Source organism: Tripterygium wilfordii, chromosome 3, assembly GCF_013401445.1.
Source record: "Tripterygium wilfordii isolate XIE 37 chromosome 3, ASM1340144v1, whole genome shotgun sequence".
NCBI lineage: Eukaryota > Viridiplantae > Streptophyta > Magnoliopsida > Celastrales > Celastraceae > Tripterygium > Tripterygium wilfordii.
This window is the reverse complement of record NC_052234.1, coordinates 10,675,432-10,690,486: the sequence shown is the minus strand read 5'-3', so window position 1 is coordinate 10,690,486 and position 15,055 is coordinate 10,675,432. Positions and strand designations below refer to the sequence as shown.

Sequence of the window (15,055 nt, the reverse complement as noted above, 5' to 3'; positions counted from 1 at the left end):
TTAATTGGATGGGTCGGGCCGAAAAGTTAATATAAAAACTGAAAAAGATAGATAATTAAAGAAAAAAAAAACAAAATTGTGATTTTTCTTTAGGGTTTCTTTCATTTACTTATATCAGTTTGCAATTGTTTGGTTAAAGTCTAATTGAAGCAGAAAAGCAGTAGTTTTTTGCACAACCGCAATGACAACTTAAATCCAATACCATAATTTCGAATTCCATTGGCACCAATTGCAATGTCATTATTACATTACATATATTTGATGTAGGTGCTTTCCTAGGAATACAAATTATTACATATATATATTTGATGTAGGTGCTTTGCTAGGACTGGCTGGGTGATTTTGTAATTTCTCCCACCATCTGTAAAGAAATACAGGGTTGGTTGGCTGGAACCTGCACCAATTAATAATTAATTAATTAATATATTTTGGTCCACTGTAGTGTTGACGATGGAGTACTTACAGCGTGACCAGCATTTAGAATCCAATAGAAAGTAAAATTTTGGTATGATCTTCGAAACCCTTTAGTGGTGGGATCACCTTCACAATATAGAGGTTGACGCTCTAAACTCAAATAAGTTTCCAAGCCATCCCACCTGATTCATTCAAATGGAGAATATTCACTTAAAACAATAAAATTGATTTAATTTTGTGAAGACATGAGGTTTTTTTACCTAAGTTTCTGAACCCATGCTTCTACTCCTTTGGTTGAACAAATGAGATCAAGCTGTCATGAAACGATTCACTACGTATTGAGAAAGTATTTCACTTTTTTTCTTTTACTTATAACCTAAATGATCATCTAGCTAGGTGTTTATAGTTATATCTTTAGTGTTAATTAATGATGTATTGTGTCGTAATAATACAAATAATAAAAAAATACATGTACCTGTCCATTGTACACGACCACGTTTACACCTTTAGATAAGAGCTTGTCAACCTGAAATTTTGAAAAAGCTATGTGATAAGAAAATCCAAAACAAACAATTTGTTGAAATAAAATCCAACCCAAACAACTTGTACAGGTAATATCCGTTTGGATCTCAAAGTCTAAACGAATTAAAATGAGTTGGATCTCAATACTAACACGGTTTTGTTAGAAGAAAACTCTACAGTTGAGCAAGAGTTGTTGGTTATTAATTTATAAAATACTTTGTTTTCTCTCAATTCTTTCCAACATGAGACATTTTATTTTAACAATTACCAAAGTTAGGCTAAAAGAATTATATGAATTATTACCTCTACAATTCTAGGCTTCATGAAGTCATCGGCAAAGGCATCAAAGACCAGCTCACGTTCTCCTTCCCAGCTGCCAAACAATTGCCGTATATATATGTGATTCATTCATATATATATATATTGACGATTTTGGAAATTACAGAATTGATTAATATTTCTATTCACATAAACGTACGTCACATTAGTAGGAATAATTTGTAACTTATCCCGAATAGGACCATTCATGAATTCCTTAAAGTTAACAGGTGCCAGTACTTGAGCGCCATAATCCAACAAAAAGTTAAGGAAATCCTGTAAAATCCAATACATTCGACTTAGAACTCTTGACAACTCCATTAAAATTCTAATATGTATGAAATTGTATATGAATATGAAAAATAATACATTGGGAGTATGTATGTATGTATGTATATATGAGCCAGGAAAGTACCACATGGTTGCTGCGTTCGTAAATAAATCTCTGCATCTCAGCCCATGTTGACCTTGCATCTCTATACTTGCCTTCCTCAATCTGTTGCTTTACTTGTAGAGCCAACCTGTTTTTACAGATGGATGTGGATATGCTATATTACTCTATATATGTAATGTAATCAATCTATATTTTGAAAATTTACTCTCTTTGAAGTTGATTTTGTTTTCTCTTATATCCTCTAAGAAAAAGAAAAAAATATATTAAAAGTAAATAACACAAACGTAAAAAAAATAGTTTAGAAATTGAGAGCTACTGAACCTGTTTGATTCCTTTAAACTATTGTCATCGATCCGAGACATGTCTTTTAGGAGGCTACCCCATGAAAACTACGTATTGGTTCAAAAATTTTGAGTCATTAGCATTCAATATTAATTTGTCATTAAAGCTTGTACCAAAAATTTGTATGCTATCGAATTTACGTACTACAAAATCCTGAGGAGAAATCCAGCTACTTCCCAAAACCACACCTATATTTAGACAAAATTCATTCTATGTTAACTTTACATTTTAAACTAATTTCATAATTCTATTTTTATGGCTAATTACGTTATTACCTTCAAATTGAAGTTTTAATTCACGAGCTTTAACAGCTTCAAGAGCTTCTAAACCAAGAGCAACTGCAATTTTTCCTCCATAAGATTCTCCGAATATGTAGAGAGATCTCTTCTTGCGGGCATCATTTTTCTTGAAAACATGTTTTAACAAGGTAATTAAATCAGTCGCTGCTTGTTTATCACTTTTGGCCAACAAGTTCTCATCCTCATCCTCAACATAACTAAACCCTGTTCCAACTGGACTATCCTGAATTTCATATCAGATATTCTACATCAATATCTATCATCCACATTATGCTCTAGAAAAGGTAATGGAACAAAAGTAGTAAAGATATACCACGAATAAGAGGTCTGCTTTGCGAAGCCATGTAAAATAACGAGGATTCGAACTAGCATCGAGTGGTCCCATTTGTAAGAAATTGGCGGACGCAACTCCCGAACCACCCTAAGTTTAAAATATTAGAATCAAAAAATCATTTTATCATACACCAAATTCCATGTTTCAACCTTTCGATTTACTTATTAAATAAAATTCCTGACTCACAGGTCCTCCTTGAAGCCATAAAATTATAGGCCATGGTTTGTAAGGATCTTTAACCCTATTACTGTGAGGACTTTTGTAGTGCCACCAAAACAAGTGAGCCTCTGCATGGTTAAGATTCAACAACAATGAAAGTTCACAAGTAGACGATCGAAACTTGAGAGAAATTAGAAGAGAACGATTAATGAAAAAAAAACAAAGGTAATGAAAAACATATGAGAAAATTAACCTACTTACTTGGTCGAACTTCAACATATCCCCAAAATTCAGACCCTTCTCTATTTCTTGATCTTGTAGCCAAAATTAGATGAGAGTCCGGCGACGAGAATGAATACAGGAGGAAGAGAAGAAGAAGATGATAGTGTTTATCCATGAATTCGAAAGCAGAATATTTATTTAACGTAGAGGCCAATTGAGAGGTAGCTAGGATGTCGTATATATGGATTTGAAGCAATGCAATGATCTATATATCGACTTCAAGTAAGGAAGTTGCACAATTTACTTATGCACCAAATTAACATAATATATTCATTATAGTTGTACATTGGGCATCTTGATATATAATAATTCATGTTTAAAACCTATGATTTCAAATTGTATATATCTATCATCCTATTTGCATTGGAATATCAGATAACATTATTGTCTTTTTTGATAAGGATCATATTAGCCGTTTCACTTGTATACAGAATTCTGTATGACTGGATTTTGCCTGTAGTAGTGGGGCCGGAAACGATGTGTCTCATTTGTTTTCACTTTTGCTGAGCACCATTTAAGCGGACTTCCATAACTTATAAGTTACGGACATTTGCACCTGTGAATACCAATATATATCTTTTTCTTTTTTGTGAAGTAAAAAAGATTGAATTATATATTTCATCCCTATATTTATTATTTGATGATTTGCAGCCATGCCAACCGTATCAATGAGGCGATGTGTCTCATTGGTACGGTTGGCAATTGACTTAGACATATGTGATTAAGGTTCGATTTCAATTAAAAACATATTTTTCAACAGTATTTCAAAAAATAACGTAATTAATTATTACCATGATTTTTGTCCCATCAGACCATGCCCAATTCATATATATATACTTGTCAAATCCTAGACCAAACGCGTGGACTCCTCCCGGCTTTCACGGCCCTTGAATGCACGTGTATTTTCACTCCCATACAGACCCAAGTCTTACGAAAAAGCTATTTGTCCCAGCAACTAGAATCTCAGTGATCCCAATTGTTGAAGTGTATTCTCAACAATTGGGATCGTTGGGATCCTAGTTGCTGTGACAAGTAGCAGTGTTGCAAGTCTTAAGTTGCAATAACTTCCTCTCTCCCCTCTCCACCTTGTTTAGTTGTATTTATATATAATAATCAACAAAATTGGTTTCAATTACTTTTTTTAATAAATAAAAAAAAATTATCTAATCATGGAGGGTGTGAATGATTCTCCAATGGATGGGTCTTTTATGTGCCATTACTGATATCTGTAGCAGGCATGGTTGTCTTATATAGGGTTATTCTAGCGTAACATTTTATACTATTTCCATATTGCATCAGACGACGTCGTACTAATACTGGCACGATTGAAGGATGTCAAATTTCAATTGGAGCCGAACAACACATTCTTCATACACTCCCAATTCTCTATTACTCGACAAAAGAACACGATTCTTGTCAAAGTGAATGTGTTATTTGCTTGGGAGAGTTGGAGGAAGGGGATTCGGTTCGGTTATTGCCTGATTGTGGACACGTGTTTCATGTTACATGCGTTGATGGTTGGTTCTCGGCACATACGAGTTGTCCCGTTTGCCGATCACCCGTGGTTTCACCAATTCCTTCTGTGCTACCTTCGTTTGGCGAAATAGGAGAGGTTCAAGGTAGTGATTGTGATGGTGAGGGTAGTGCGACATCTTCTTCTGCGGGGGTAAAATCAGACGGTCACGATGTGTCGATCATGTTGACGGATATAGAAGGAGTTCCGCGTCGTTTTACGGTGTTGAAGCGGTCGTTTTCGATGGATCAATCACTTGTTATTATGAAGTATTTACAAAGAGAGAAGGAAAATTCATGGATTGATCCGGAAAGTGATGTTAGTCACGAGAGCAGATCGTTGAGGATGCAATCCATGAGGCAGTTGGATCGGATGTCTTCAAGGTTATTTAGGTCATTCTCCTCTCAGTTGCGGGTGGGTCCAGCTAGCACGGCCAATGGAATTTTTCCATACTAATTAAAGTCCCTTTTTTTCTTTCCAATTTTTCTTCTACTTACAGTATATATTTGTTTACAAAAAACTAACCCTTTTTTTTTTCCTTCTCTATCAAGTATCAACAATTCGTTGATCATTTGTCTTGCATGATTTCGGGTTTGTAAGTAGACAGTAGTAACCTCTCAGGCCCAAGGGCCAAGGCTACTTTTAGGCCCATATGGATGAAGTGATGAACCTTGAGCTTGGAAGTAGGATTTGTAGGTTTGTCCGTACTTGTTGTTAACTGGGTCGGCCGGGCGGTTTGGATTTGAGAGTGCATTTAAACCATATTCCATATGCGGCCCATTTCGCTAATTCATGACACGAGTCATCAAGCTCTTAGGAATAAGTTGATACTGCATGGGCCAAAGTTCTGTTTAAAACTTAAAAGGCCTTGACCCCCCTAAGCAAGCATAAGCCCATGGGCTCGATAATGATCCTTGGGGCCTGCTGGCATCTCCAATCATGGCCTTCAATCCGAATAAGTGGGTTTACATTGAACCCATCTCAGGCCCACAGCCTTACGTAAGCCCGACCATTGCTCCAAACCCAAACACCATCCGATGAAGGTCATTTTATTCAGCACAATAGACAGGTCTCCCCTCGGAGGAGCCCACCAAGCACTCACCTAGTCATCTATTCCCTTTCTGAAAAAGGAGTTCGAAAATATACGAAGGATGATTTCACTTATCCCCATTCTCTCTGAAAAGCCTTCAATTTCCTCCTCATACACATTCTTTGAGATCCTAACTTGATCGTCGGAGATTCGTCAGCCAACAATATACCCGCGCGACTAATGACATGATCTTTCTTGTTGAATTATCAGTGGTCTTCTTGCAATTTTGGTGATTGTAAGTTCCAACCCGTCTACAGATACTAAAAAAAATGTACAAAAAGAAACACCAAGACACATTTGATTGAGAGCTTTTTGAAATTTTGGAGACAATCATTCACAGTTGGTTTTGCCTTATGTTAACAAAATATTAAACAATTTTAAAAAAGCTTTTTGGGTAAACGGCCCATGTGAGTGGGTGGGTGGACCCAATAAGAACTATACGCTGCGGACTCCACAATGGGAAAGAGTCTGCTTTAAAATTTCTTATTCTTAATTTCACATGTACACCTTTGCAACTATCAATAACAATTCTGCATTATTGCTAAGAATTTTGTCTGAGTGGGACCCAATTCGAAAAAAGAGAGCAACATTTCTTGCCCTCTTACCATCTCTCTTCTTCTTCTTGTTCTTCGGAAAACCCAAACAAGACGGTACCATGTACACCTCTTTCTTTTACTTGGAGACAGAGACCTGAAAGTGTGGCTTTTTTTTCCTGAAAGAAAAAGAAATATTATATGCAATTAACTATTTTTCTTTGGTCTTAATTATTAGGACTTAAAGGGTGCCCTGTGTGGAATGCCTTTTCTTCTCCTTGTAGTTGAAGGAGGTGGTGGAGGCGTGGGAGGGTAAATGTCTTGTTGCGACCCTTCACGCAATTCATCTCTTGATATCCCTTCTCTTCCTTCCTCCAATTTCAAGCTTGCATCCCCATTTGTCTTCACTCCAACAAGCTAATCCCAATCAAACCAAAAGTCCAAAACAAGAAAAGAAAATCATTACCACATTCTTTTCAAGAAAAACCCACAAGTCCATTACAACATTCTCTCTGCAATGCCATCCACCATTGCTAGAGTATTGTGAATTGAGAGTGATTTTACTGCATTGTAAATGCTTATATGGTGATATTAATGATGATCAGTGGTGGGTTTTGTAAATGTAGTAAGCAATCATGTGTGGAAAATGATTAGCAAGTGGTGGGTGGTGGTTGTGATGGTGATTGAATAGATGTCAATGTGTGAGTGTGTGTATATATATATTTGTATATGTGGAAGATGAATTGTGACGAAATGATGGATACCGATCAATGATACAGATGAGCAGAGAAAGGGACATAATGCTAACCTTACAACCCAATGAACAGAAACGAAATGGATCCAATAAGCTTCTTCCGCAGATTTCACACAAATGTGCGACTCCTTTACCAGATTTTGGCTGTGGCCTCTCATTCAGGAACAATACTCTGGCACTGTTGATCACATAAGTCTGAATCCCACTTATGTCCAACACCTTCTGAATCTCTGAAACTCGAACCACATCGTGATACGAAGATCGCCTTATCTAAACCAAATAATAACCCCCAAATTAGTGGGAAATCAGACTCTAATTTGGGCACATTGTGTCCAAACAAGTCAAAGAAATGGACCAGAAATTGAAATTGAAACTCCAACCTACCTGAATCACTTGATGATCCTTGTGTCTTGATGAGCGGCAATAGAGGCAAAACGCGTCGCCCTTACAGTCTAAGCAGTACATATTGCATTCGCTTCTCGCTGCATCTCCGTGTGACCGACAAACATTGAAAAATGCAGTGCCTAGTAGTGACTCTAGCCATGGCGGTACCGGCATTGTGTCCTGTACATCGGAACCCAAAACTGGATATTGCAGATTTGAAAATCAGGAGGAAAAATTTTGGCATTCAATAAGATAAAGAGAGAGGGAGAGTAAATAATCATCGGCATTACCATTATCAGAGCTGGAATCGCAAACAATGTGAATGAATTGTTGGGATTCCCTTTGAAGGTACCGGAGACCGAACAGAGAGTCGGAGAGAGAAGACTAAACGACCTGCAACTTAGAATTCAACAAGAAAACAACGCCTAGACCACGGCACAAGGGCTTAAAAAACAAATGCGGTGGTTTTGGGGGAATCTACTGGCTCAGATCGAATGTGGTGGCTGAGGGGTATCCACAACCGTCCGATTGAGATGGACAGGGATGGGTGGATTTGGCGCTTACGCTACTTTGGATCTTCTTTGCGTCTCTACGTAGGCATAGGTCGGCCACTTGGCTACGCCTGGACCTGAATAGCTGTTCACACGAATTATTCCCTTTGTATCTTTCAGCCACGTGTCCTCAATCCAACCTGGCAAGATGTGGATCGTACGATCATAAACGGGCCGCAAAAGCCGTTTCTCGCTGCCGAAATTCGGAAGAAAAAAAAAAGAATTGGACAACTAATATGTTTTTGGGTTGATTGTAGGGTGGGAAAAATAATAATTATAATTAGAAAATACATAAATCCAATAGGGGAGTTAACATAATTATAATTAGTCGTGACAAGCCGAGTTTTGATAAGCACTATAAACATTGTCGGAGAAGAGTTTTATTTATTTATTAAATACTGCTGAGAAATATGTTTTTTATTATAGTTGAACATTGAGCACACATATGTCTAACCCAGTGGATTGTTAATCGAGGCACCTCTCGTTGATTTGTTGGAGAAGAGTTTGAAAGGCTATGTGTCAAGTATTTTCCTTGATTCCCATCCAAGATTAATGTGCCATGATAATTGATGTTGGCTTTGACCCAATTTACCATATTTGCAAATGAAAAATTTATATGTGCATGGGTCGGGATAGCATGTCTTTAGGTTCATATCGAATATTCAAATGGTATATTTGTATGATATCGTTCTCGATTATCAAAAAAAATATGTACATAATAGAGTATCAAGGAAAAATGGTAATTATATTTTCAATAATCAAGCTGTTATAAAATGATAAAACTCATATCCTCAATATTCTAATCATTATAATTAGTATTATGACAGTGGATTACAAAAATCTTCTAATTACTATAATCAGTATTATGTCATTATATTATGATTATTATCGATCTTTTTGGCAGTCATATGTTGTTATGGTCTGTATATCAATTAATTAATTTGTTCATGCGTGTAATTAAAATGACATGGAATTGAGGCAAAATAAATACAACTAATATAAGCACCTCACACACCCTTGTTTGATTATGAGCTGTGGCCTGAATTTTAGGCTGCGTGTCATGTGTCTGATATAACTTGTAGGGTATTGATAACAGTTGTTAAGGATTGGTTACAGTATATCATGATATGTCATGTGTGATGAAAACTCTTATCACTTTTTTTTTTCACGTAATTTTTTTTTTCAAACTTAAAAGATATATTTTTGAGATTCCAATGCACTATTTTCATCTATATCTAGTGTCCTAAGAGCACTCATTATCATTTTCCTAACTTTTATTAGAACATTTCGTCACCTAATTTTTGAGATTTTACATGTGTATTCATAATCGATGAATATTGTCACGTGCAAGTATTTGGATTTGGAGTTAAAAAATGATGGGTAATTTTTGGGGTCGGTATGATTGCTCTAAATTTTATGATTAATAAAACGTGGAGATTTGACAGATTGTCAACAAATTAATGTCACATAATTTTAATCTATTAAATATTGATCATGTTAAAAATAAATATAATGATCCGGAGTAGCCGGCGGTCCATTGTGTTTGGTGGGATGCAGCTCCTTCTCATCGATTTTGATGGATGATTGGGATAATTAGAGATTAATAGTACAAAAGAAAAGTGACAAGTTTGGTGTTAAAATAAAATAAGGCTGTCCATTACTAAGTCTCTCGTTTATATGCAAATATAAGACCCATTTTATTTTTGTGTGGGTATAATGTTTATGGTCATTTGTATCATGAACTTGAGTTCGATTATGATAGCCATAAATTATTTTATATAATATTTATGAAGTGAAGAAAAAAATGTTTGATTAAAATGAGGGAGATATACTAAGGTAAAATTAAATAATTTTTTATGCAATATGCATGATTATTGATTAACCACTATTTGTGTGTTTGTATTTAATTGTCACTTTGTTTGGTAACCTAATAACACCATACAAGTTTATCCTTAGGACATCCGATATGGGTCTAAACTCATGCTGTCAAGCCCATACACACAGACACACAGAAGTTTCCCATATGATGACAGGGTAAGTTTGGTTAAAGTCCAATGCGTGGTTATAAGAATATTGTTTTCTATGAAAATCGTACTCAATAGATTTTGAGTCCATACGATTTGACTCCAAAAAAATGATCGAGTTGGTTGAAAATGAATTTTCCGGACTAGTCATTTTGACACCTAATTTTCAAGTTGCCAAAATTATTTGATTTCATTACGACCACCAAAAATGAGTGGAGGAGATTAACGAATGTGCTTAAAAAGGATATGCATACAAGAGAGTAATGTGTATGATTGGAGATTAATAACCAATTGAAGGCCAACAATATGGTAGTAATTATATATATTCATGTGACATATGCCTAACTAGTAACTAATTAATATGAATAATCCATTGAAGTAACGCTGGAAGATGAGACAGATGAGAAAGAAAAGTCATACATTAGGGTATGTCGAGATTCACAAAAGAAGAAAGGTAGGTGCCTACCATGATGTGAAATAGATTCAAATTATGTGGTTAATGAATATGAAGAGTTATAATCAAATTAAACAATTATGTACTTGGAATAAGGACAACATTTTAACAACTTGGGAAATGTTTTTCTTGACAGAAGTTGGTTTTGTTGGGTGGACATAAATTAAGCAATATCTGATCACGCCACAAAATAATAATAAAGGACAAGTGATTAAGTGTCTTGTTGCAACCACTAAGCAATAGTCTAGTTGGTTATTTTTTTGGAGTTCAGACTAAAGGTTTGCGCGTCTGAGGTCGGGGGTTCTAACGAATCAGTTGAAATATTTCTTTGTCGAATCATGGTTCTGTGAGCTTGTCCCACTTTTGGACTCCTATCCGCATGGATTTCGGCCAATTTTATATGTCATTAACGTGGTGCGGATTGATTTGGAGACTTGAAGTTTACGTCCATTCAACTGTCCGAACTTCCAAGGACAAACTGAAACTGAGTGGTTACTTAGTTTTAAAAAAAAATTGTCTTGTTGCATGAATTCAGTTCTCCAAAACATTATTACGTGCATTTCTAGTACTTAAATGTTTGAATATATAGCTTTATGTAGGAGTTAAGCAAAGGCTGGCTGGCAACATGGGTTTGTGAATCATAGAACACTCTTTTTAGCTATGGAATCTCCCATGTGATATTATTTATGGTCCAATCATTATAAGATTTGATTATGTCATGAGTTGAAATCTAGTTTTAATGCATATAGGTAGTGACACAATTAAAATTGTGGGCGCACCATTGGTTTGCACATTGCATGCAATTTGGAAGTAATTGATGAATCTTTAGGCATGTTGATTTTTATTTGGTTTCAACAAGCTTATCTTCCCACAACATTTAATGCCAAAATTCCCAACGCCAAATGAGGGGGCGTGACATAAAACTATAGCACCAAAACCATTTCACAATACTTTTGTTTTTAAAGCGAGAAGGAAATCATACAAATTTGCTCTTTAGGCATTCGATATAGATATAAATTCAAGTCGCCAATCCCACATACACGAAGTTTTCCACCTGACATAGTAAGTTGGGTCAAAACCTAAAGATAAACAACTAATAACAAATGATTATGATATTATTTATAGATAGTTGGAATCTTGTGCACATCACACACATTGAAATGTAGAGTTAGTTGGGGTGCTTACATCAATAGGCCATCATTGATGACAACGTAGCCAACATTGACATCAACTAACCACCACTTTCAAGCTACGGCAGGGGCAGCTTTAGGATTCGATCCAAAACTATAGTAATTTATTATTATTTATACATTGGAGCAGCTAGCCATTCATTTCATGGGAGATGCCAATGCTAATAATGCTACAATCATTTCGATTGCTTATGAGCATTGTCCAGTCGTGTCATTTTAAAAAAAAAAAAAAAAAAAACTCACAAGAAAAAATCAAAATCAATTCTGAAAACCGTTGACAGGAAATAAAGTGAGAAAACAACAGGGAGGGGGCCGGGGTTTACATTATTGAGAGATGGGTATTGACCGAATTGGGCTGAGAATGGCCCAAATCTGCTTATTAATCTAAATTAGGATGTCCAGAAGAACTAGAAGGGAGTTTGTTTGAGGCCTTCAATAGTCCACTCACGAGACTGCCACTCATGTGTGCGGCCCAATTAGAGTTTTAATATTTGGGCCCAGATGGATATCCAGTTCTGAAAAGATGGTTAGGAATCCATTGCTGTGGATCATATTTCATACGGATCTGCTGATCTCTCGGAGTGTTCGACTTCCTGGTCGTTCCTTCTTTTGGTTTGTTTTGCGTTGGTTGTAACTTACTAACTTTGACACAATTTTTGTTAGGAATCCCTCATTGGTTGGGTAAGTTATTAAGAGTCTACGTCGATTGGGTAAGTGTGGTTTATAAAATAAGTCCACCCCTTTACTTAACAACAGGGCATTTTCCTAAATCTAATGAGTTAGGCTTTGATTCATAGTAACCGAACTTGCTCAGTGAATTGAGTTTCGACTTGTAATAATTAGGTTTAGGAGGAACAAAATCGTGTAAAAATGTTAGACATACTTAGTTCTCTGTCGCTGGGATGATAGCAAATAATATTGTAGTATATAAATGACAGTCCAACCTCACACTTGTGAGATGCTTTTAAATGACAACCCTGTGTAGACTTAAGGCTCAAAGCATACAATATTTCATAGGTGTTGTTGTTTTGAACGAATTCAAGTTCGATGCTTTCAATGAGCATCCGAATTTATTTTAAAAAAGAAATAGAAATATATTTTTTGACCTTTCTGAACCTGAATTATTAATTAAAACTTACTTTCACATTTGTAATCACTGAGTTGTCTAAGTTGGTCGGGGATTCAAGATAATCGCATATCAGATTGACATGAGTAGTTTATATAAGCAAAAGTCTAACTCCTCTTAGATTAGTGATTTATTTTTTGACCCAAATACTTAGAAGACGGTCCAAGAGAATAAATTTGTGCGACCATTTCTAATGTGGTATCAGAGTGAAACTCAGTCCATTTAGATATGACTTCTACCCGTGTCTATTTGTTGAGTCTCGCATAATCGAATTCACAAATGTGAGGGATGTCAAGACTTATAATCTCATATCAGATTAGTATAACCCAACTAAGTGATAAAAGCACATTCGCGAAGGAGCTTTGGCCTAGAATGGACAAAAGTGACGTGTGTTTGGGATGGATTTTGTAGTAGGGGAGCACACGTAATTATATAAATATGTGGATTACTTTTGTACACAGATTATAATATTGACCATCGGACGTGGCGCAAAATCATGCAACGAATATAGAACAAACGACAAGTGATCAGTACACAAGTATGAAACAGTATTGGACTTTTTGTTTTTTGATGAAGCAGGTTGGCACCTTCCGATCATCCCCAAATTTCAAATCACCCAGTAGAGTCGTTTGGCTAAGCGTTGATCTGTGAGTTGACTTTTGTGGAGGTCTTTAGAGGGAAGTATGACCTAAGACTAATGTACAGAGTCCTTGAATTAATTTCGTGGAATCAGTTGGGGAACAAAGACCCAATTGACCATGAAAATTAAAAAAATTAAAAAAAGACCCCCAATAATACTAGCTAATTGCTATTGGCTATATTGCTTGCTAGTATGTACTATTCACCAATTTTAATTTATAATTTTAATATTAGGGTCGTGATCATAACCTAAAAAACTTTATTTAGTTGGTAGGGTGAAGGCAGGCCTATAGCCTTTCATAAATAGATCGATCCGAATATAGTTTTAGAATGATATTAAAGCTCCTATTGGTTCGCCCCTTCATGAAATTGATAGATATGCATACACATGCACGTTTGCAAAGTAATGTTTGTTTAATTAATTAATATAATAAAATCTTAAATTTGATCGTCAACAGCTGTAAACCATGGATAAACTTTAACTTTAGTGCGTGGGTAAGAAGCGTCTCATCACATGTAAAGAGTGTCATTATCATTGCTATTTTTTTTTTGAAAATATCGGATTGATTCACCGAATAAATTAGATAATTGAAATCTACAGACCATCATAAAGATGGAGTACAATTAAGGAGGATTAGATGAAAAAATAAAAAAAAATAGAAGAACACAAACACCAAAAACAGTCATCACCGGACACTCTCGAATGATATCGTATTACACAAGACAATTGTCGGACTCCATTGGTCTACAATGGGTAATAAAGAATAAATAGAAAAACAACACACATATTACATGACCTTAGATCTACATCAAGGATCTTGATTTATTTTTCAACAAGAGAGGTCGATTTCTCTCAGATATGAAAATCTCTTCACTATAAAGCAAATATATGTCATCGGAGTACACCAAAAATATTGATGATCGAAAATCCACGATGGATGGAGGAGATTTAAAGTCGGAGAAGAGAAATCCTGTAAAATCCTTATTCAACACAAAACATAAAATAAAAAAAAAAAGTTGATCTAGATAAAGAAAGGCAAACTATCCCATGGGAGGAGAAGGAGGAAGAAGTGGGGAAGATCTGATCTCTCCCCCTCCCTTACTTTTTTTTGTGATATTTTGGAGATGAGAGAGGTTTTTTTTGTAGAGAGAGAAAGGGAGAGATATTATCATTGCTAATTAATTGTTTTATTACGTACACTTTTGATTAATTTTATGTATGTTACGTTGTTGCTTTTAATTTCGCAAACAAGTATACATACATACGTACATACACACACACATATATATCTAACATGTGTATGTATATAATAGGATACTATGATGTATGCTAGCACGTCTAAGTTGAGGAGGAAATATTGCACCATAATCTATTACATTTCAGTACCAACTACAGCTAACCCGGCATAAACTCGTAATTATATTTAGATTAGATACACTGCATGTATTAACGAAGTTTATAACGTGCTTAGAGTTTAGTTTTAGCCAGCTGCGTTTTGAAAGGTGGCTTATGATTAAGTTGTTAGCAACTTAATTTGTAATTAGCGATTTAAAACACTTTAATTATAACATGGAATTTAACAAAAATTGCATACATAATTAGAATTAAACCTAGTTTTTATGGGAGCTTGGTTGATAAATTTGCTTGAGCAGATAAGCTGACAAAAAAACTGATCACCCTTTGATAGCTATTTCCTTTGCTTGGATCTTTTAACATCGGGAATATCTCTATT

The 15,055-nt window shown here is 35.5% G+C and overlaps 3 protein-coding genes across 4 annotated transcripts; 1 reads left to right on the top strand and 2 right to left on the bottom strand.

Annotated features, from left to right (window-relative positions):
- Positions 1–322: 322 nt before the first annotated feature.
- LOC119995711 (serine carboxypeptidase-like 51) lies at positions 323–3,179 on the bottom strand. The gene is made up of 13 exons (XM_038842222.1): positions 3,044–3,179; positions 2,810–2,910; positions 2,603–2,710; positions 2,266–2,512; positions 2,135–2,178; positions 1,970–2,037; positions 1,670–1,775; positions 1,415–1,530; positions 1,240–1,309; positions 890–940; positions 675–727; positions 464–596; positions 323–394 (listed from the first exon to the last, which is right to left on the bottom strand). Exons 1-13 carry the CDS (start codon positions 3,177–3,179, stop codon positions 323–325), a joined length of 1,305 nt encoding a protein of 434 aa, XP_038698150.1.
- Positions 3,180–4,233: 1,054 nt separating this feature from the next.
- LOC119995636 (RING-H2 finger protein ATL2-like) lies at positions 4,234–5,033 on the top strand. Its single transcript, XM_038842144.1, has 2 exons — positions 4,234–4,265; positions 4,364–5,033. Exons 1-2 carry the CDS (start codon positions 4,234–4,236, stop codon positions 5,031–5,033), a joined length of 702 nt encoding a protein of 233 aa, XP_038698072.1.
- Positions 5,034–6,100: 1,067 nt separating this feature from the next.
- Positions 6,101–7,786, bottom strand: LOC119995132 (uncharacterized protein At3g50808-like). 2 transcript variants are annotated; one of them, XM_038841528.1, is made up of 4 exons: positions 7,629–7,786; positions 7,339–7,518; positions 7,009–7,224; positions 6,101–6,617 (listed from the first exon to the last, which is right to left on the bottom strand). In XM_038841528.1, the coding sequence occupies exons 1-4, from the start codon at positions 7,629–7,631 to the stop codon at positions 6,435–6,437; spliced, it is 582 nt and encodes a 193-aa protein (XP_038697456.1). In that variant the 5' UTR covers positions 7,632–7,786; the 3' UTR covers positions 6,101–6,434. The 2 variants fall into 2 exon arrangements, with proteins under 2 accessions (XP_038697456.1, XP_038697457.1); XM_038841529.1 differs by having other exon boundaries at positions 7,339–7,538; positions 7,629–7,784.
- Between the last annotated feature and the right edge of the window lie 7,269 nt (positions 7,787–15,055).